This window comes from Fringilla coelebs, assembly GCF_963513975.1.
Source record: "Fringilla coelebs genome assembly, chromosome: 5".
Taxonomy (NCBI): domain Eukaryota; kingdom Metazoa; phylum Chordata; class Aves; order Passeriformes; family Fringillidae; genus Fringilla; species Fringilla coelebs.
Window position 1 is genome coordinate 24,254,922 of NC_140033.1, and position 21,517 is coordinate 24,276,438.

The window sequence follows — 21,517 nt, forward strand, 5'->3', positions numbered from 1 at the left end:
GATATACAGAAACTTGGAGGGAGTGGGTCTAATTTATGAAGTGTGTGTGGAGTAGGAAAGGACTAGTAGGAAAGATGTGTGATTTTTTGAAATGCAAAGAAAGGAGGAAAGGAGGTGAGTTTAGGAATGTATAGGTAGATTGTTTCTTTGCAGGGGGATATTGTTCTGAGCAGAAAGTATTTAGTAGCATAACTTCGGATATTTTTGTAAAATCAAAATTGGGAACTGGATACTGGTGGCTGTAAAAACAGTTTTGTTGATGAGAATGTAGTGTATCAAAGCATAAGGGGTAAAGGGTTTTGAAAGTCAAACAAGTAGAGTAATGGCTAGGTGAGAGAAGGCATTGTAAGACCTGCTCTGAATAGCCTGAATGCTTCATTTAAGTGATTGCTACCTTGAGAAATTTGTTTTACTTACCTTATGACATTCGCCTTCCTCTTGCTCCAAAATGTAAATGATATACTTTATCCCTTTGTAAGGCCTTGAAATCTTTAGGTAGTGTTTTTAAAAACCCCTTTTAACCTGCAGTGCTTTCCTAAAGTTATACTAAAGTATGTTCTTCCAATATTACAGGTTATATAGGATTTCCCACTTCATCATTAAATCCCACTAAGCCAGAAAATGGGCAAATAGAGTATGTTCTGTTGCTGTGAACACACTAATTAATTAATTAATTTCTTCATTCCAGGCTTAATGTGTAGCACTTGAGTGGGGAAACTGGCTCCAAAAGCTTCTGAAGATGTTTCCTGTATAGACAGCTCTATATAGAGTCCTGTAGAGATAGTGAGATATCTGGGTATCAGTTATTAAGTTGAAGATGGAGATTATAATCTATCTCTATTTTTATAGTAATCTCCATAGGGTAATTCATGTCAGAAGGGATTTCAGGAGGTTTCTAGTCCAACTTCTTTGAAGCTACGTCTGCTGTAAAATTGGGCTAGGTTGCCCTCTGGTCAATGAGATTGGAGAGTAAAAAATTCCTCTGAGCAGCCACTTCCACTGACTGGCTGTGCTCCATGGTGAAATGTCTCCTCACATACAGTCAGAACTTCTGCTTTTGTAGTGTTGATGAACTAAGTTAGAGACTAGTTCTAGAAAATAAGAAATAGAAAATAGAAAGAAATAGAAAATCTTATTTTCTGTTCTAGACTGATGCAAGTCTTTTTGCTTCATTACCAAGTTACTTTAAGTTGTTGACTGTATGTCTTGAAGGTCTGGTTACCTTTCATTTTGCCTGTCTGTTGGTGATTTTTTCCCCTAGCATAAGGTTGTTTCAAATTTGTAACATTACTGGGTTTCATTCAGTACAATTTTAACTCCGTTTGCGTAATACAAAACATTATCCTTGTATGAATGATCAAAACCAAAGAAAGATGTGCAAAGCCTTTGTTCTAGCAGTATTCTCTGGAAGGAGGCAGAAATTTTAAGGCAGTTGTTTTAAGACATATGAATTTGGGGATCCCTCTAGTGGCTGATGGACTTATTATTAAGAAACCCAGTATTGGGAAGAGCAGTCCTCCCATCAGGTACATCCTAGGAAAATAGAATAATCTTTAGAAAGCAGGTTTTCGACATGGAGCTATACATTACAAGCAATACATAATTTTCATTAAAACTATTGCTTTTTAAAATGCAATAGATTTTAATTAAAAAACAGTAGTAAAATATTTTACCTTAAATCTTATTACTTAGTAGCAACCAGAAACTCTACAATCTTTTTCCTCCAATACTGCCTTTTTTCCCCTTAATTCTGCTGTTTTGTTCCACCAAAAAATGTGTCAGGCATCTGGAAAGATACTTTGCAGACAGAAGCTTTTGAGCAATATTTCATAATGGCTTCATCTTGTAAGCATATATAGAAGTATAAGATCATGTCTTGGTTTGAGATACTTCAGAGGAGAACACTTTGAAATGAGTCCTCTCATTTCAGTATTCCAAAAATCCCTTCCCACCAATAAGAAATAAATAATAATAGATGAAAGAGAAAAAACAGTGGTTTATTAACAAACAGAGTGCTGAAAGGCATGGGGGAAAAAAGTAAATAACTGCTAAACCTCATACCCCGCAGCAAAAGAGAGACCCTGGAAGGCAGGAGCCTCACAGAATTGTTCCAGCAGCAGACAAAGAGCTTCCCCACAGCAAGGCACTGCAGAGTGGGCGCAACAGGTGAAACAGCTGGGCTGGAGCCACTCAGTGCATCCTCTCCCCAGCTCCATGCAGTCAACAGCGTCTTGGGCTGGGGCAGGGTGGCTCTGCTCCACTTCTGCCAGGATGGTGCCCACTTGGTTTTTCAGACAGGCAGCTGCAGAATTCACCCTCAAGGTGGCTCAAATATTGCTCCTGCAGCTTCTCTGAGCCAAAGGGGAAAACAACCAAACAGAATGGCCATTACCTGAGCAAAGATCAAGCAGGCAGCGATGCAAATACCACACTGGGAAGACACCCAAGGAAACCTTGCTGTAGAGCTTTGAAAAACTCTGGCATAAAAGCAACCTCCACACACACACTGACACACACACAAGGTCCCTTGCTGCAGGGTCTTAAAGATACAGATACGTTGCTTACACTAATTCTACTAGAGAGGGTTTTGCATGTATGAACATAGTTGTTGTTTTTAATAATCTTTCTCTTAAGTATTCAGTTGTAATTTACATCTTGCCCTCTATGAAACTGCACATTTTTTCCAAACTTTGGATTGAAATTGTTCTGCATGTAGAGCACATCACTTAGGCAGTGTATTTTAAAAATATTTTTTTAAATAAAAATAGAAGTGTGCCAACTTTTTTTTTTTTTCCATTTTGACATATTTGATTTCACCTGGCACCTTTTCTTTCAGGAAACAAATGACTGCACTGATGTACGCAGCTAGAAAAGGCTATCCTCGGGTTGTTGCTTTTCTTGTTGCTCATGGATCACACATAAATGCCCAAGATGAAAATGGATATACAGTAAGTGATTTGTGTGTTGTATTTAATGATAAAAATTTAAAAAGTGTGTACCCACTAGCTTGTTTCAAAGTACAGCTTTCTGAGAAATATTTTTCGGAATTTTCTCCTTTAGCACTGCTTTGAGATCCTCTTGCATTAATTGTCTTTGTTTCCATATTGGGCTGTATTTTATTGATTGAAAATGTTGGGTTTTGCTTCATTTGTAAGACTGATAAAACAAAGTTGTTCTTTTCAGGCATTAATATGGGCAGCACAGCATGGACATAAAAGTGTAATTTTGAAGTTGCTTGAGCTAGGAGCTGACAAAAATCTACAGACCAAGGATGAAAAAACAGCAGCAGACCTAGCAAAAATCAACAAACATTTAGAGGTATTTAATTTCTCTTAGAAATGCAAATTCTGTGTTCTGTGTCAAAAGTGTTTTCATTAATCATATAATTTTCTGTAGAAATATTATTTTAATAACTACATAATAGCAGGTAGTTGAATTCTAGTGCTGTTACATTTATGTTTATAACAGACTGTTTTCTGCTGTATCATGGCTTTTCGTGGTGCTGTAAAGGCTATATTGTAGTGTTTTGGAAACCTTTTTTCTTTATTCTTTCAGAATCATTAACTTTAGATGTAGAATACAAAACAAGGGATTATTCATGTTTGCAGTGTTGATACGAGAAGTAGAAAGTGTGTTTTAACCTATATGCCAAAGTATGTGAGAGAATGCAGATAACAAACTGATTTGTAGTGTATAGCTTCTCATTGAGTTTTGAAGTGAAAAGGATAAAGCCAAAAAAAAGAGTAGTTGGTAGTGGTCATTTTCAATGTCCATTTTCTGGAGTAAGGTGTGAAATAATGTAAATTTGCCGTCAGATCATGAAAAGAGCAGCTGCTAATTACCAATATAGAGAGCTACTGAAGATAACATGTATTCTCCTAAAATAAATGTTTACTGCTGTTATCAGATGATACATGGTGGATCAGTCAGCCCATATTCCTGTGTATTTTGAGTTGCTCTTGCCAGTGATGTGGCTTTTTACACAGGCTCTTCAAAGATGTATAATTCATTCTTATGAATTGTAATTTACAGCTTCTTACCTCTTTTTTTTTTTCCCCTGCCAGACTCAAGGGCTAGGCGGGAGCAAAAATGATAACTATGCACAGAGCTGTCAGTGGAAGCTAGCAAGATCTGTGTCTGAGGCTCAGTGATCTGCTAGCTCAGGTTACTAAGAAGGGTTACAAGTGCCTTCTGCCTTTGATAAACAACTTGTTCAACAGGTTGCAGCCATGTAATCTTATAACATGACTTTCTCTGACATGGAGGAATACAGGCTTGTCACACTTGAGAGATGGCTCTTGCCTCTTGACCTGAAGTGCTAACTTTCACACAATTGGTGCAAAGTCTTGCAGATGGTATTGGGCTATTTAATGGTCATGAGCTTCTTCCAGCTTCAGAGTCTGCCTTCAGGCTGTTGACAACCCACGGGGCTGTCATACTGACGATGTCTGCAGAAACTGTTTCTGGGAGGGAAAATATTTTTCTTTTGTACTATTCTGGATTTGACTGGGAATTATTTTTCTTCTAAACAGCCTGTATGGTGCTCTGTTTTAGGATTGTGACCAAAACAGGGTTGATAACATACCAGTGTTCTAGCTGTTGCTGAGCCGTGTTTGTGCAGAATCAAGGCTATCTTTATTTCTCACTCTGCTCTCCGTCTCTTGCAAGTAGGCTGAGAGCGAGCAAGAGGTTTGGAGGGGGAGCCGCCCTGGGCTGCGCACTCCAGCTGACACATGCCCTATAACATCATGCTCAGCAATAAAATTGGAGAGTGGCTGAGCATAGGTCTGGTGGTGGGAGGTGGGCAGTGCCTGCTTTTGCATCACTTAGCCTTTGGGTTTGTTTTTTTGTTCCCCTTCACGTATCAAATTGTATTATCTCAGCCCATGAAAAGTTTTCTCAATTTTACCCGTCTCATTCTCCTCCATCCTGCTAGCCTTAGTGGGGACTTCTTTTCCAGCCAGGTTCAAACCACATACTTGTATATGTGTATAAAACTGGCCAGTCCAGTTTTAAATTCTAGGCAAGTGATTTCACCATTCTTTTAGCTTTACTGAGGGTCTACTTCTTTTGCTGAATTTTGTTGTAACTATCTCAAAACCCACACAGAGGCAGTTCAATGTCTGCAATCCATCACCACTGCGTAGTGATGCCTACCAGAAGGCTTCTTCTTTAATCAGTTAAAAGAACCCCTGTGTGTCAGATATAGTTAACTTAGATTGTGGATTGGTGAATCTTATGTTAATATATGCACTGGAAGTGGAGATGTTTAAAAGAGTCATGTGTCTTTTGTTCTTTAGAGAACTTATTGCATAGAATTCTTGTCTACAAGCAGCAAAAAATACTATGTCGGTGTTTGGCTTTTTCTGTAGTGGCAGATGATTTTTTTAGACCATGTGATAGATACCACTGTGCTCAGTGTTCATTGGTGTGCTGGAATTTGGTTAATTCAGAAACGCTCTTGGTAAACTCTTAGTTTAGTCTTAACTTCTCATTATAGATGTATGCTTTAGAGAAGTGGCAGTTTTTCCATGTTCCCTGTAAGTAGTAATTGATTTAATCTTACTCCCATGTATTTTTTAATACATTTTGAGTTTTAATAATAATTAATTCATTTTGACTGTTCCAGATATTTAGTTTGCTCTCGTTGGCTGCAAATCACTTGCAAGGGAGATACTATAAAACGGCTGAGCAAGAGGCTATCTGCAAATTTCTGACAGCTGTCTCTGACCACAGTGTTGGGTAAATACACTTGTAGTGTAATTTTCACTTATAAGCATCCCTAAAATATTGTATTTGTCCATATCAATGATAAAGTTGTTCTGATACATAATGTGTCTTGTTTGGAGTGCTGCCAAGACTCCAACGTAAGTATATTAATGTACTATCAATTTTTTAAGATTGCAAAGTTCCTTGGCAGTATAAACAAAGAACACGTTCTAGATTTTTCTTCCCTCTCATTTAGTGTAAAGTGTAGGAGAGCCATGGTCCAATGTCACTTCAGTTCATTTCAGCTCTGTTAAATTTGTATGCTCCCCTGTTGCATACTTCTTGTTCTGTGCTTATCTTCCTTTGATGTCACATTTTTGATGCTTTCACTGAATGCCTGTGTTCAGCTTCATTGCCACCAAGACCTATGCCCTTCTATTTTTTCTTTAATCAGTTGGAGAGTCAAAATTAAGTTTGAACGCTAGTTAAACTCTGGAAGTTTTGGCAGAGTGTGCCCCTGACCCTGAGGCTTGAAGGTGCCCTGAAATCAGCACCTGCTTCAGCAACTTCAGAGATTTCTGATATGATTTTGTACAAGAACTTGGCTAAGAAGTCCTCAAAAAACCATCTGCTTGTGTCCTCCAGCTTGAGCTGTGTGGTCTTAAAAATACAGCCTGTAGTGCCCATAGTCTGTTCTGATTGGTCAGATTGCCCCTGCTCAGCCAGTCCTGCTGAATTTGGAATACTCTAGTTTTGTAGAGCAGCTCACAGGGTAGCAGTTCACAGTGAGGTAGTCTCAGACAGAGTACTTCAGGTAAAGCCTCATCAGATTCTGTTTTTAGAATCCTAGAATTAATTAGGTTGGAAAACACCTCCATAGAGGCTGACTCTTGACCAAACACTACCATGTCAACTAAACCTTAATACTAAGCACCATGCCCAGTCATTTCTTGAACTCTTCCAGGGATGGTGACTCAACCACTTCCCTGGGCAGCGTGTTCCAATGCTTGACCACCCTTTCAGTGAAGAAATTCCTTCTGATGTCCTGCCTGAACCTCCCTTGTGTCAGCTCTTGTTTTGTTGCTAGTTGCCTGGGAGAACAGGCCAACACCCCCACCTGGCTTCAGCGTCCTTTCAGGTATTTTTAGAGTGATGAGGTCTCCCCTGAGCTTCCTTTTCCCCATGCTAAAGAACCCCAGCTCCCTCAGCCACTCCTCATACAACACACTTTCTAGACCCTTCACCACCTCCATTGCCCTTCTCTGGACACACTTCAGCCCAGCCCCTCAATTTCTTTGTTGTAGTCAGGGGCCAAGAACTGGACCCAGAACTTGAGGTGTGGCTCACCAGTGCTGGGTGGAAGAGGACAATCTCTTCCCTAGTCATGCTGGCCACACAATTTCTGATCCAAGCCAGGATGTTATTAGCCTTCTTGGACACCTGGGCACATGTTGGCTTATATTCAGCTGTCAGTGAGCACCCCAAGGTCCTTTTCTGCTGGGCTGCCTTCCAGACATTGTTCCCCCAGCCTGCAGCATGCATGGGGTTGTTATGGCCAAAGGGCAGCACGCAACACTTTGCCTTTTTGAACCTGATACATTTGGTCTTTGCCCATTGCTCCAACCTGTCCAGATCCCTCTGCAGAGCCTTGTAACCCTCCCAACATTCTCACCCTGCTTGGTGTCATGTGTGAACTCACTCAGGGTACCCCCGATCCCCTCATCCTGATCATTGGTAAACTATTAAACAGGACTGGCCCCAACACAGAGCCCTGGGAAATACCAACAGTGACTGGCCACCAATGGATGTAACTCCATTGGCCACCACTCTCTGGGCCTGGGCATGCAGCCAATTTTTAACCCAGTGGGCTGCCAGCTTTCTCCAGGAGAATGCTCATGAAGACAGTATTGGAAGCTTTACTGAAGTCCAGATAGACAACACCCACAACCTTTCTCTCATCTGCTAGGTGGGTCACCTTGTCTAAAAAGGAGGTAATGTTGGTCTAGCAGCACTCATCTCTCCTAAACCCATGCTGGCTGGGCCCAATTCCCCAGCTGCCCTGCATGTGCCATGTGATGGCACTGAAGATGCTCCTTCAGTCTTTGAGGGGAAGAAGAGGCAGACCTTCCTTTCAGGGCCTGCACCAAGACAGAGCAAAGTATGTCATAACTCAGGATTTTGGCAAAAGATTTGTTGTAGCCAATACAGTACTCCTTTCAGGATTTTGTAAGATTTGCTCTTCCGTTTAATTCTTTACATTACAGTTCATCTGATTGTTCAAAGCTGTTTAGTTATTTTTCCTGTTATATTTTTATATCCCTTGGTAGAGTAGGGTATCAAATTTGATATTTTATATTTGTTTATAAATGTTAAACTCTGAACTTATAGTTCAGGGTTAACTACTTCCTCAGTCTACCTTCTGAACAGTAGTCTTCTGACAAGTTTCTTGATGGAGTAATTTCCACTATTTTTAATTACACGCAGTCCTGTTTTCTTGAGAACCTCTTTTGGCTTAACTGGAATGGGAAAGGTACCAGTTGTGGACTGAGTCCAGTTAATATGAATATTATGTACATAGTTGTCTTCCTTAACCCCACTTCCACATTTTTCAGGCTTTTGTGACCCAACTTTAGGGTTCATTTGGAATGTTTTGTTACTTAAAATTACCTTTATGTATGAAAGTCATCCCCCTTTGGTCTCAATTCAACTTATTAGACAGAAAAGACATCTAAAAATTTTTGATAGATTAAGTTGTATGTGTATGTTTGTAAGGTACTTCTGTCATCAGCAGGTGTGTGCAACTCCAGGTTCCTCGCAAGTGCTGTGTCTGGGGAGCTTTTCTGTAATATTTTGTTATGGATGTATTTTTTTTTTTTATAATTTCCACTGTTTCTAACTTCAATCTCATTAATTATATTTACAGTTCCTATTCAACTTTTCATGACATGGAAGTGTTTTTACATGGTCTTGGTCTAGAACACATTAGAGAATTATTGCAGGTAATTTTGTGGTATATTTTCTACCTGTGAAGTAATGAATGAAAGTAAAATGAACCTACTGCATTAAAAAAAAAGTTATATTACCATTAATATATTCAGATAAATGCCTTAAACAGATTTTTTTTTTAACTTAGTCCACTGCAGTGGGCTAAATTGGTTTTCTTGATTACATGCATTTGTCGCAACATTTGATGTTTCTAAACTAGACAGATCTTTCATTGCTTCAATAATGATGTTTAGTAGCTGGTTTTGTTCCTGAAAACTGAAGTAAAATGGGGAAGAAAATCAAGTTTGAAACTGTTTTATTCTGAAATTCTTTTTCATGGCAGAAACCCCTTTGTTTTATGCAGGAACAAGATATAGCTTTAAGACAACTTCTGACCATGCAAAAAGATGACTTAATACAGGTCAGTTTGCAACTTAGAATATAATTTAATTTTGTCCTCTTTTTCTTAAAGTGTTTTTAATGTCTTCTCATTATAAATGTCTAACTTTGCAAGAATTCTTTCAACATCTTCTGCAACTTCTTGAATTTTAATGTGAATATAGACAGGCTTTTTCTGAAGTATGTAATCTCACAGATCAGTAAGTGATCAGGGATAAGCAGAAAATAGTTCTAGTTTAAATGTTAGTTGTTACCATTTTTAGTTTTTAATTGTGATTTCTCTGGAGGGAAGTCAGTGCTAGGATAAGCAGTAGATAATACTAAACAACTACTTTAGATGTGGTCCTCCTTTGTGAGGTGGTAATTTTTGGTGGAGAAGGAAGAGCTCTCTTACATTACAATTGCTGAAATTGTAGAATCTTGTATCCCAAACAGGTTTGTAAAATCTTTTCCACCCCCAAAAAAGGGAGGAAAGAGAAGATTTGGTTTCTTACAGTTTACTGCAGCTTGGAAGGTTGGTCTTTTGCTGTTTGCAAAGGTTGGTCTTCTGACTAAATGATGCATTATTACAAGGCTTCAGTTCTCAGCTGATATGTGGTGGTTGGTTTTCTTTATTCTTGCTGGAATTTTTCCTGTGGGAAGTGAAAGGACCTTCTGTGCTTACTGGAGGATGCTGTAATAAAATGCAATTATAGGAGCCTCATTGGAACAATGTAAGTACTTCAGGCTGCAGGATTCTTCTGAGCACTCTGTACTGGGGAATTTTGGAATCTCTGATCTGGGATTCCAAAGACACTTCATAAAAACAGCTTCTTCAAGCTGCTCCCTGTACTGGAGCTAGCCGTGTCCTTAGTGTCAGGTTTTTTTCTCCTAATCCTGGTACCAGGGAGGTGTGTGTTCTGGCAGCTGGATCCAACATTGTATTCCTTTAGAGTGGATGTCAACTAGGATTGATTTGCTTGATGTTTTGTCTTGTAACTGAGTAGTTAATTTTTCTGACAGAACTTGCAAGTAATTCTGTATTCTCAGGGGATGTTCATATAGGGAGCTTTGTCAATGAAGAGACTTTCAAGAGTTCATCAAGAGCAAAATATTGTAAGACATGTCAGTGTGTTTTGATGTTACTGCTTTTCTGAAGCCTCAGGATCATTGGACAACATCCTGATGTCCTAGAATTTTTAGAGCTCTAAAGCCCCTGTTTTGTCCTTTAAGGAGATTCTTGTGGATTTCCTCTCATTACTGTGTGAGCTGCTGTGTTGGGTATGATTGCATTAAACTGTAAATCTGTCTGAGTGTATGATCATACTGATCACTTGCTTTGGTATTGTAGTTACTGCTTGTTTTTGTCCAGGGAACACTGGGGAAAGAGGAGAGAATTGTGGACTTCAGTGGATGGCTAAGCTTTATGGTTCCCTCTCCAAAGAGGTGGAATTTCACTCAAAATCAAAGCTTCTGTGTCATTGTTCTAAATTGTTCGAGGCTCGCTATTATAAAAGCAAAAAAGCTTTTAACAAACTGAAGTAACTACAGGGATCAGCTGCTTCTACACAGGAAGATAATATCTGTAAGAATTTAATTGTTTTGTCTGTTAACTTTGCAACAGCAGGAAACAGTTCCTGAAAAATAAGTCATGCTTTGTGCATGCACATAAATTAATTAGTGAGTCTTCAGTTGAGAAGTTAAAAAATAGCATAACACTTCTGGCCTATTAGCTCTTCATAAGTTATCCAAAATTCTTTATGCAGTCTTGTTTTAGAGCTCTGCTAACGGATTCTCCCCACGCTGCTGATAGAAGAAATCTAATCTGTTTCCGTGCAGCTTCAGAGTTGAAAGTTTTTACTGTGATGGCAGACTTTCAACTAACAGCCAGCTGTTTTAAAGAGCCTGGATCTTATTACTACAAAGATTAATGATGACCTTTGATGGATGCCTCTGAACCAAGCTGCTTTGTATCCAGAGAACTGGGGAGAAATGCTGTCATTAACATGATAAGCTTTCCTCCATCAAACAATATAGGAAGATATTTTCTCTGTAAATACCTTTATCTGTATTCTACAACAGAGCCTAAACAATGAGTCTTTCAAGCTGAAATCCTTGCATTCCTTAAGCTTATAAACTGTTCAATTCTGGAAAAAATGTGTTCAATATACTGCGACATGTCTTTTCAACATTTGGAGGTATTTCTCTGCACTACTTATGGCACATTTTTTTATTTTGTTTTAAGCATTTTTCTGATAAGATAGGAACAGAAGTAATTTAGCTTCTGGATGCATTTAGGACTAAAACGGTTTCTTTCTTAGATTTCATTTAATTTAGAATAAGAGAAATTGGCATCTTGTTTTGGATTTGAGGCTGTGTAATGAAAAGTTGATACATCAAAATTCAGAATATAATCCAGAACTTTACATAATTGGATAATTAATTATCTGGTCTATGTGCTTCTATATCACAGTTCCAGGACTCATTCCTCTGCCCCCTCTCCCTGAAAAAAGCATTTAATATTTGACAGAAACGTGTCATATTTTTAAAATTAGTGGTTACTTGGGCAAAGTGGCATTGTTGTAAGAGTTTATACATAGCTTCACTGGTTTTATCTGTGCAGTATATCATCTTTCATGGGTTGAGGCCATCTTATTCATCTCTTGTCACATTCATGCTGGAGTCAACTTGGGGCTTGGATTTTGAAGGGCTGCCATGTATATATTTGAACAAAGAATCAAATAGATGTTCCTAGAGTTGATTTGGCTAAAATTGAGAGTGCATATAGTCTGTTTTACAGATATAAGCAAATCATTGTACAGCACTTGCACATTCTTAAACGTGGTCATTTCTCAATAATACTTGCATAATTTGGACTGCAGAACACAAGTGAACCAACATCAACTTAAAAATTCACTTATCCATCAAGAAGGGCTTATTGCACTGTGGTTGTTCCATGCATTCATTATTGCATGAAAAGTCAGGTTCTGGGTGACTTCATGTTCTTGCAGAGATGATCTAGAAATTGGGAAGTAGTTTGGATTGATCTGTCAACCTTCCATCTCAAAGTTCTGCACCTTTTACCACTAAATGCAGAATCAGTGTGATGGTAGAAGACTTTATCTATGGTGACATTTATTACTTTCTTTACTTCTTGAAAAATATTTTCAAGATGTGGTAGTGCTCAGTGATCCATTTGCAGAAGAACAAAATGGTGTTTTATTTCCAGGGGAACATAGTGCATCTTCCTGATATGCTGGTCAGAAAGCTGCATCCTGATTTGCTGGTTTCAGGAATGAGAAAGTGGAGTCAAAAGCAAAGGCAGTCTTCACAGTAGTTCCTACTTCAAGCAAGATAGTTTTAATTCCTCAAAAGTAACTGCTGTTGTAGAAATCTGCTTACTTATTCATGACAAAATGACTGCTGTAATGCTTTGTAAGCTTTAAGAAAATATTAGTTCATACCAGATAGGGCTCCACAAGGCAAACCTGAAATCTAATGAATTGAGCAGTCTTACAGCTCAACACAAGTGGAGCAGATTATTCAAACAAAACTCAGATCTTTCTATCTTAAGGCTGCTAGTGATATTTGCTAAAAAGACTTCAGTATAATTCATTCAGGGACCCATGGACACCTATTAAAAAGTTCAAAAGTTCTTGACACCTGTAGTTAAATTCCCAATTAATCTTGTTGGGATTTTTCATTACTGAAGAACTTACTTGTCTATAAACTTAACATGGTTTTGATATACTTATGGGCTCACAAGTGTACCTTTAATTATTTTTTAGCTCTGATTGGTGGAGAACCTGGAGGACAGTTTTATGCAGTCACAATGAACAATGAGTGTCATAACATTGGGTCTCGGAAAAAAGCAAGTCTTGCCCTAGGCACAGTCTCTTCCCTAGAATGTCAGTCTAATGTGGGTTATCAGCTGTTCATTCAAAATTCTTTCCGACAGAAATCTGGGAGACTGCAAACACTAAGATCTTCCAGATTTCTGAGGGTGCAGAAGGTAACTTCAAGTCCACAGAATATCAGTGAGCGTCCCATATAGTCTAGGTTTGGAGACTCGGAGATCCTTGCAGTCTCAAATGCAGGAGTGGTCTACTCCTGTTGAGTCAGGTACTGACTGGTGCCTTAGGAGCAAAGTCAAGAGGTTTTTCACTTGTGTGGGGGAGCATGTTAGGGCTCTTAACACCAGAAGTCCTATTTTGCACAGCAGCCTGTCAGATGAGCAAGGGAAATACTGAATGTGGCACAGAAGCATTTATTTTTAAAAACTGAACTATTCTTTTTCACTAAGTGTTCTGCAAGAAAACTCCTAGTCTAGGATTTAAATACGACTTAAAATTTAATCTGAGATGCTTGATGGATAGCGCAGCTGCCAGTGTTTTCTGCTCCAGGCATCACTTGGAAAATCTGTTACATAGTATGTATATTTTCTGTTTTCCTTCCCTTAAAAAGATGTCTTCCTCTAAAATACTCCATTTGATGCTGATTTGATAATTTCCACCCTTTCTTTCTGATTTAATGCTGTATCACAATCATGATGATTCGTTATCATGCTATCAGAGATGACTCAGATCATTCTGAAGTGGAAAGCCTAACATCCTAACAAGACAGGGGTACTTAGGCAAACTATTATTTTTTTTAATAAACCCTACGCAGATTTTCTGAGTATCCTGTGCCATTTCAGTTCAGCAGTTCCTCATCTCTTGTCATTTTGTTCTGCATAATTGAATATTTTCTGTGGTTTTATTTTTTCCTTTGTCACTGACATACATTGTAGCTGGTTGCAATAACTTAAAAAGAATTTTTTTTAAATCTTATTATTTAGAAGCTAGTGAAATGTGTTACTGTACTGTTATGTCTAGTAAGTTTAAAATTAAATAATATTTAGAATTACTCTTTAAATTTAGATTGGCATTACAAATCCTGGAGATCAACAGAAACTCCTAGATGCTATTAATGATCTGCAAGTGGAAGAAAAAAAATTTGAAGACGTCTCTGAAATTATGAAGCTGGAATTGAGGTATTAACAGTATATCTAAGGAAATGGAAATGAAATGTTTACCGTTTAAGGTGACCCTGTTATTTTCTGTGGCTCAAAGGTAAAATTGTGTCACCTTACCTTAATGCATAGCATTCATGAGATTATGCAAGTTAGTAGATTATGAGAGTTGGTGGTGGGTGTATTTTGCACAAAGTTGGAAGCTTAGACAAGGTAGGCTGTGTTAGTCTTCCAGTCAAATCTGTCTGATTTTAAGATGCAATAAAAAAAAAGGTGGGAGGGAGAGATGCATGTAAGTTCTGCATAGGCCCTTAATTTTCAACTCATAAAATAATCTTTTACATGTGTATCTTAAATCATAAATGCTACTTCTTTTTAGATTCCAGATTTTTTCATTGTTTTTCTCTTCCATTGGAAGCTTAACTGGCTTCTGAAATATCTCTTTTTTTATCTTACAGTTAAGCAAGTTTAGATGCTATTTTCCTTATAATAGATTATATATATATCAGTAGGTTTATGAGAAGAATTTTTTTCAGAAAGTGTTACTCTTTCAGACTCCCATTCCAACTTGATATTTTTTCCCATTTCAGTATTAAGGCATCAGCTCTGCAACACCTCTCATACTTTTAGTATAGTCTTGTGCAGTACCGTAGAAGCCAGGCCCGAGCTGAGAGGTGTGTTCCTTAGCAACCTTGTTAAACTTAATAAGTTCCCTAAGCCCTGCTAGAGCACTCCACATCCAGCACAAAATGAAGTATATAGTAAGTACAAGGGATTTAAGATTTCTAAAATCTCTTATCCTTTATGTGTAAGTAATTTTTTTTCCTGGAAGACACACCTAGACCTCAGTTTAAATTCCATGCTCACATCTTTCCTCTTTCTTGTTCTCCGACTTACAGAAGTACTGCTACTAAAAATGGATTAGACAGTAAAGGTTCAGTTCCTCTTTGAAGTGTGTATGTTTCCCTCTTAACTAGTGATGTGACAGCTTTGCTGGTACTCTCACAGATATCCCTTCCCTCTCCAAAATACTGGGGAGAGCTGTCTGTACTACTTGAATGCTGTAAGGCTAAAGTCCCTGTTAGTTATGTTGTTAATCGGCCCAAAGCATATGCTTGGCTTCCAATTCAGTCTGTACATGTCTCTGTGCTTTGGGAGAAACTGAATTGCTCTGGCACATTAGCAGTCAGTTCACCATGTGATCTTGCCATTGTGTTGCCTTTAGAGTCCCAGTTCCATGGAAACTGTCCAGTGTGTATTCCACTACCAACCAATCATTCAAACACTGATTGCTCCCAGTGCTGGTGCTCTGCTGGTATCTTTATCCATTATATGTGGATATCTTATCTTTATCTGTGTTTATGAAAAAGAGACTTTGTGGCACTTGAGGAACATTTTTGCATCACAATGCAAAGCTGTCAAGCTTGGGACTTGGGAGATGTGCAAGGCATTTGAGGAAGCTCTTGAACAGCTGAGGTGGGCTGCAAGAGCAGAGAGTTCATGTCCTGATAGAGGACTTTGATGTTTCTTCTGGCCTGTGAGGAGATTTCATTCAGATACCGCTCAGAGATAAGGAATTGGCTGAATAATCACACTGGGCAAGAGTTGTGGACAATGGCTCAATGTCCAGATGAGGACTAGTAACAAGTGACACTCCTCAGGGGTTGCTGTTGGGACTGGTGCTGTTTAATATCTCTGCTGGAAACATGGAGACTGGGATTGAGTACACCCTCAGTATGTGTACCAGTGACACAGAGCTGTGTGCTGTGTTGGAGGGAAGGGATACCACCTAGGGCAGACCTTGACATCCTTGAGTGGTGGGTGCATGAAATTCAGCAAGGCCAAGTATAAGTGTCCTGGGTCAGGGCAATCCCAAGCACAGTTACAGGCTGGACAGAGAGTGGATTGAGAGCAGCCTGGAGGAGATGGACTTGGGAGTGTTGGTTGACAAGAATTACAAAAACAGAATATCATGAGCTGGCAGGGACCCACAGGATCATCAAATTCAGCTCCTGGAAGAAGTTCTACATGACACAACAATTGTGCACTTGCAGCTGGAGTGGCCAGCAGGTTGAGAGGGATTCTCCCTGTCTGTTTGCTCTCATGATATTCCACTTGGGCTTGCAACCAGCTCTAAGACCCCCAACATAAGAAGGACATCAGCCTGGAGGGAGTTCAGGAGAGGGCCACAAAGATGAACAAGAGGGCTGGAGCACCAGTCCTATGAAGACAGGCTGAGAGATTTGGGGGTGTTCAGCCTGGAGGAGAGAGGACTTAAAAGGGGTCTGCCAGAGAGCTGGAGAAAGACTTTTTACAAGGGCATGTAGCGGTAGGGCAAGAGGAATGGCTTCAGACTGATGGAGGGCAGGTTTAGATGAGATGTAATAAAGAAATTCTCTGCTGTGAAGGTAGTGAGGTGTTAGAATACGTTGCCCAGAAAAGCTGTGGATGTCCCATTCCTAGAAGTGTTGAAGGCCAGCTTGGATGGGACTTTGAGCAAGCCGGTCTAGTGAAAGGTGTCCCTGTCTATGGCAGAGGGATTGGAATTAAATCATCTGTAAGGTCCCTTCCAACCCAGATATTCTATGGTTCTGTAATTCTCCATCAAAACAACTGTGTGTTTTTCAGAAGAGAATCCTGAAAATGTGTACATGTGCTGCACTACTGAAGAACTAAACTTCCAGCATGCAGGAGGATATGAACCAGTATGATACAGATACACCATAAATGTTTTAACAGCATCTGAGCCATTTGCATTAAAATAGGGGCTTTGCTGCTGAGCTGAGGTGGTAGACCAGGGATCTGTTGGATGCCTTTGGAAATGCTTCAGCAAGCAAAAATTAGCTACAGTTTTGTAAGGGGGCTTTTCCCAGTTTAAGCTTTAGGCATTTTTATGTTAAAGTGTATGCTTTTTTTCAGATTATTCCACAGTAGTGTTTAGTGCATACATTCAAGCAGAGCAGCTTAAAAATCTGAACAGAGGGAGTAAGTAGAGAAATAGAAAAAAATTATCCATTCACTTTGTGTGGCCAAATACAGTGAAATACCCATGCAGTGTCTGGTGCAGTCTCACACACTAGTGACATATCTTATTCCTAGTATAGTGTGGGTTTGGAACATATGTAGTTCTCAAAACCAGGAAATAATTGATTAATTAAAAATTGAAGTACACAAAATATGACAGCACTTCAGTTATAGCAAGCACTGCATATTTTTCTAGAAAATTGCCTGACATGTATTCTAGGCATCTGACCTTTAGACTAAAATCTTAGGTTATGTTTACATGCTATTATATAAAGATTTTACTTCCCACTTGTTCAAAGTCATTCTGTGAGAAGGAGAATCAGTCATTAAGTCATAGAAAAACTAACATAGCAGAAAATCTTGAACTGATTGATTATAAACTTAGGGAGTGTCCACACTGTGTAGTCACTGAGGTTTTGACAGCCATTAATTCTTATTTAAAGTGATAATTTTTGAAAACATTATTTCTATTTCTAAATATAAGAGCATGTCACCAGAACAGGTATAAAATTCTATAAAAATGGGGAGTTTTTCTAAGAACTATGGTGTAGTGAAGTAGTATAATAGAATAAATGTTTTTCATTTTTCCCCCTCCCTAATTCAAGCCTATGACATAGTTTGTATTTGCCAAGAATCCTTCCAGAATTCCGAAAGATAATTTCCTTTGTAATGAAACACAAAAGATGCCAGCTAAAAAGTTATCTAAGTAGAATAAAGTATTTATGATTATGGCTTGACTATAGTAATGTGGGAGAAGCTTTTAGACTATCTCCAGATGTTTAATGTTTGGGCTCTTTACCTAAAATACTCAGTTCAGTTACATTGTTCTGAAACAAGCAATAGTTTATTTTATAAAAACAAACTAATAGGCATTTGTACTTCTCCATCTTCATGTCCAGTACTGGTTTTAAACCTCTACCATACCAATTAATGTTTCTTTCTATTTCTGTGTTAAATGTTAAAGTCTTAACAGTTCAGCACTATTGCAAATCACAGATGTCCTGAGCAGTGACAGAAATTATACTCACTAATGATCCTGTGCCCAAAGTTGAAGGAAAGCACTCTATGGCACTCAATGGCTTAAATTCCATCTCCACTTGGATACACACACTGCATTGGCGTGTAGCTTAGTTTAGCTGTTTGACAAATTTTGTGGATACCTTTTTGACTTCAGAAGAAAGAAGCAGGTGGTGTGAGTATGTTGCATTTAGTTATATGTCTGCATTTAATAGCTGATGCCTAGGGAATGGAGGAATGTTGGAGTCTGAGTTAGTTTATTCAGATACTATGGCTCTGCAGAACAAGAAGTTCTGCAGTAGCAACTTGTAATTGTCTCTTGTTTTGGCCCTGCCTGTTATTGACCCAAATATCTTAGAGTTAGCAGACACTTTCCTACTGGAGATACACATACTTCTCAGGAGTTTCACAGTTTGAGAGCTCACTCAGTAAAAGCAATTGGATGATATCGTTCCTTGCCCTCTTTCCCTCTTCCTGGTGAACAGCAACAAGTTTCTGGCCGGCACCATGACTTATGACTAAAATTCTCTGACATTCCAGTAAAGTTGAGTCAGTGTCATGTGGAAGCTCTAGAAACTTAAAGCTGAAAATAATCTGTTAATTTTTTCTACCCTTCACTCCACTTTTCGGAGACATGGGTCAAGACTAATTTTGAGAGTTGACTTCCTGCTTGTGTTTGAGCACCAAGTAAAAATTTTCTTTAAAATAGATAACATCAGATACTTTAGGCTCAGAGGTATATGTTTCCAGATCCAAGGGCCAAGCCAATATTACTGAATTCTTATTTTGTAATAATCTCTGTTGAGATTATGGGAGACTATGTTACCCTAAACCTAGTCATTTCAGTCCTAGCTCCAAAGTAGAAACCAGATTTTTTTCCTCACATCTACCTCAAAAATGTAAGCTGTAGGTCAGAAATATTGTCATTCAAAATAGGACAGGAGAGGGAGGGAATGGGACAAACAAGGGAAAAAAAAAACCCCAATAACTTGCTAAGATGTTAAATGTCTCACACCTCTTTACTTTTAATATGATACTGGGTTTCTTATATGTTATGAAACTGCATGTCTAACTCACTAGCCAGTGTTGAAAATTCGTATGCGATATTCAGCTTGCAAGACGTTACAGCATTTGACAAATAATAAAATATTTTCTTTTTCTAGTGAAGATGAATTGCTCAAGTTTCTTCAGAAACTGAATAAAGAGTGCAGTAAGCTGATCATTCCTGTGCAGACCATGAATAACCATTTCCTCAAAAATTCTCACAAGGTATTCAACCAAACAGAAGATTGATTTAGAGTGCATTATTCCACCTTGTAAAATAAAAACTATGAATATTCATCAACCATCTTGGTTGTTACATAGTTATAGAAAGTTGTCCAGTGCTCTTTCTCTAAAAGACACTTCTTTAAACTATTATATTTCAAAGAATTAGGCCTTGCTACTAAATGAGATAAATTTGTTTCTTCATGTTTCTACTGATGGGAGAGTCAAGGTAACAAAAGTTTCCAACCAAGGCTGCTAGGGAGTAGTAGCTTATTGTGCATAAATCATACAATTACAACCCAGCATAAATGCAGTTATAGACCTTTCCTGGCGTTGTCTTTTGTGATATACATGAACTGTAGAATACTAAATTAATATCTATAATTATGTAATTATGGCAAATACCTGTAATTATTAACAGATGGTACTGCAATGGGCACCAACTGAATGTTATATTGAAGTCTGCAAAGATGTGATTTGCAATGTTAAAAAGTTGGGAGAAGAAGTTGGCAAACTGAAGGACCTCGTGGTGGAGGTGGGTGTGTGTGAGTGAGGCTCTTAAGTACTGTGTACAAGTTTCTGATGCAACCTCAAATGTGACATATGTCAGGGAAATGTTTCATACCTTGCTCTGCCAAAGACTGTTTAGCCTTAGCTTGGACATTGCATTGATCTCTCCCCCTTCCACCTTTTCATGGACAGAAAGACAAATAATCTAATATTCCACAGAAGTGTGGAGAATCTCCAAAAGAAAACATAATCTCCTTTTTTCTTTCTACTGCACGAACGAATTAATTGGAATGTATCCCTGTACTCTTGGACAACCACTGTGGCATAGAGGCCATGCTGGATACTTACACTCTTACTTTTTCATTAAGGAATCTTTTGTTTGGAAGTATTGACTCACAAGGAAGATACTAAGGTTTTATGGATTGAATGGGAGGCATCCCAGATAACTCTGCAGAGTGACAAAAGAAGAGGGTGGGAGAGGTCAAGGCTAGATGTTAGCACCACATCAGTCATTCTCAAGCCAACACAGTGACACTCTCTTGTCAGATGGGGTCATTTTAAGTAACAGGCTGGTAAAATGAAGGGCCGCTGGGGTAGGGTAAATGGAGCATCAGTGTCAGAAAGGAATCTGTTGCTGAACGAAGCCATGTGGAACTCAGACCTGAGTATAATGCTACTAATGCAATTTCCTGTAGTTTAAGTAAATTAAATGTAATGTAACAGCCTTCTCCCAATAAATCACTTAACACCAAATATATTAAGAGGTAGCAACTGTGGCAAATAACTTATTAGCTATTTATTCCTTTTTTTTGCATATGCAGTCATCAGTTGTGTATGTATTTGCCTCCTATAAATGCAGGCCAGTTATAAGGGCTGGGAGGGCTCCAGGTTTGGTGCCACTTGACTTTATCTGTGCATAAGGTTTTACAGCTGTCATGACGAAGCATGGTGTCTTTGTATCCTGTGTGAAACAGCCTTCTAATTACTTCAAGAAAGAAAATCCTTCTTTTTAAAATCCTGTTATGTTTTATGAATTTCACTTATGAATACTTTAATACAAGACAGTTTTGTGCTACTTAATTTATGATGGAGCACTTTTGAATGTAGAGCACCCAAGCATTTATTGTGAACCTGTGAATCTAAGTGACACAGTTTAACCTCTTACATAAAATGTTTGTATAAATTCCCTTGAAGTTTCAGTACTGTTTGCTGAGCTTAGTCATGACAAGACTTTGCCAGCAGTAAATGTCTTAGCATATAAGTTTTGAAAGTACAGTAAATGGGACAGCCTTCTAAACATTGTAAACTAAGGTAGGAAATCAGAACCTAATCCTGCTGTCCTTTATGACGAGGCTCTACTCATATTCAACATGTATCTGAGAAGGCACTTGTTAAGTACTTACCCCTCTCCCTTTAATTTTGAGTAAGTCTAATCTGTTACCTATATAACTTTCTTTTTAAATAAACAGGGGTTTTTTAGTAATTAAATGGCAGAAGTGCTAGTTAAAACATTTGACAGTCAGGGTTCAATTGTTTAATTATTAGATTTTTGTAGCATCTAATAGTAGCACTTACTACTTACTCCTCAGTAAGTTTGTAAATGAACAGTTTGTTTTT

At 38.4% G+C, this 21,517-nt stretch overlaps 1 protein-coding gene across 1 annotated transcript in view; it reads left to right on the top strand.

Moving 5' to 3' along the window:
* The window catches only part of ASZ1 (ankyrin repeat, SAM and basic leucine zipper domain containing 1), a gene marked incomplete at both ends in the record, with an annotated part of 31,428 nt that overhangs the window by 9,550 nt on the left and 361 nt on the right, over positions 1 to 21,517 (top strand). The window contains 8 exons of the mRNA XM_084205433.1: positions 2,837 to 2,948; positions 3,184 to 3,318; positions 5,630 to 5,742; positions 8,633 to 8,708; positions 9,059 to 9,115; positions 13,992 to 14,104; positions 19,288 to 19,393; positions 19,812 to 19,925. Of these exons, the coding sequence (XP_084061559.1) occupies positions 2,837 to 2,948; positions 3,184 to 3,318; positions 5,630 to 5,742; positions 8,633 to 8,708; positions 9,059 to 9,115; positions 13,992 to 14,104; positions 19,288 to 19,393; positions 19,812 to 19,925 (826 nt within the window). The remainder of the gene's footprint in view (positions 1 to 2,836; positions 2,949 to 3,183; positions 3,319 to 5,629; positions 5,743 to 8,632; positions 8,709 to 9,058; positions 9,116 to 13,991; positions 14,105 to 19,287; positions 19,394 to 19,811; positions 19,926 to 21,517) is intronic.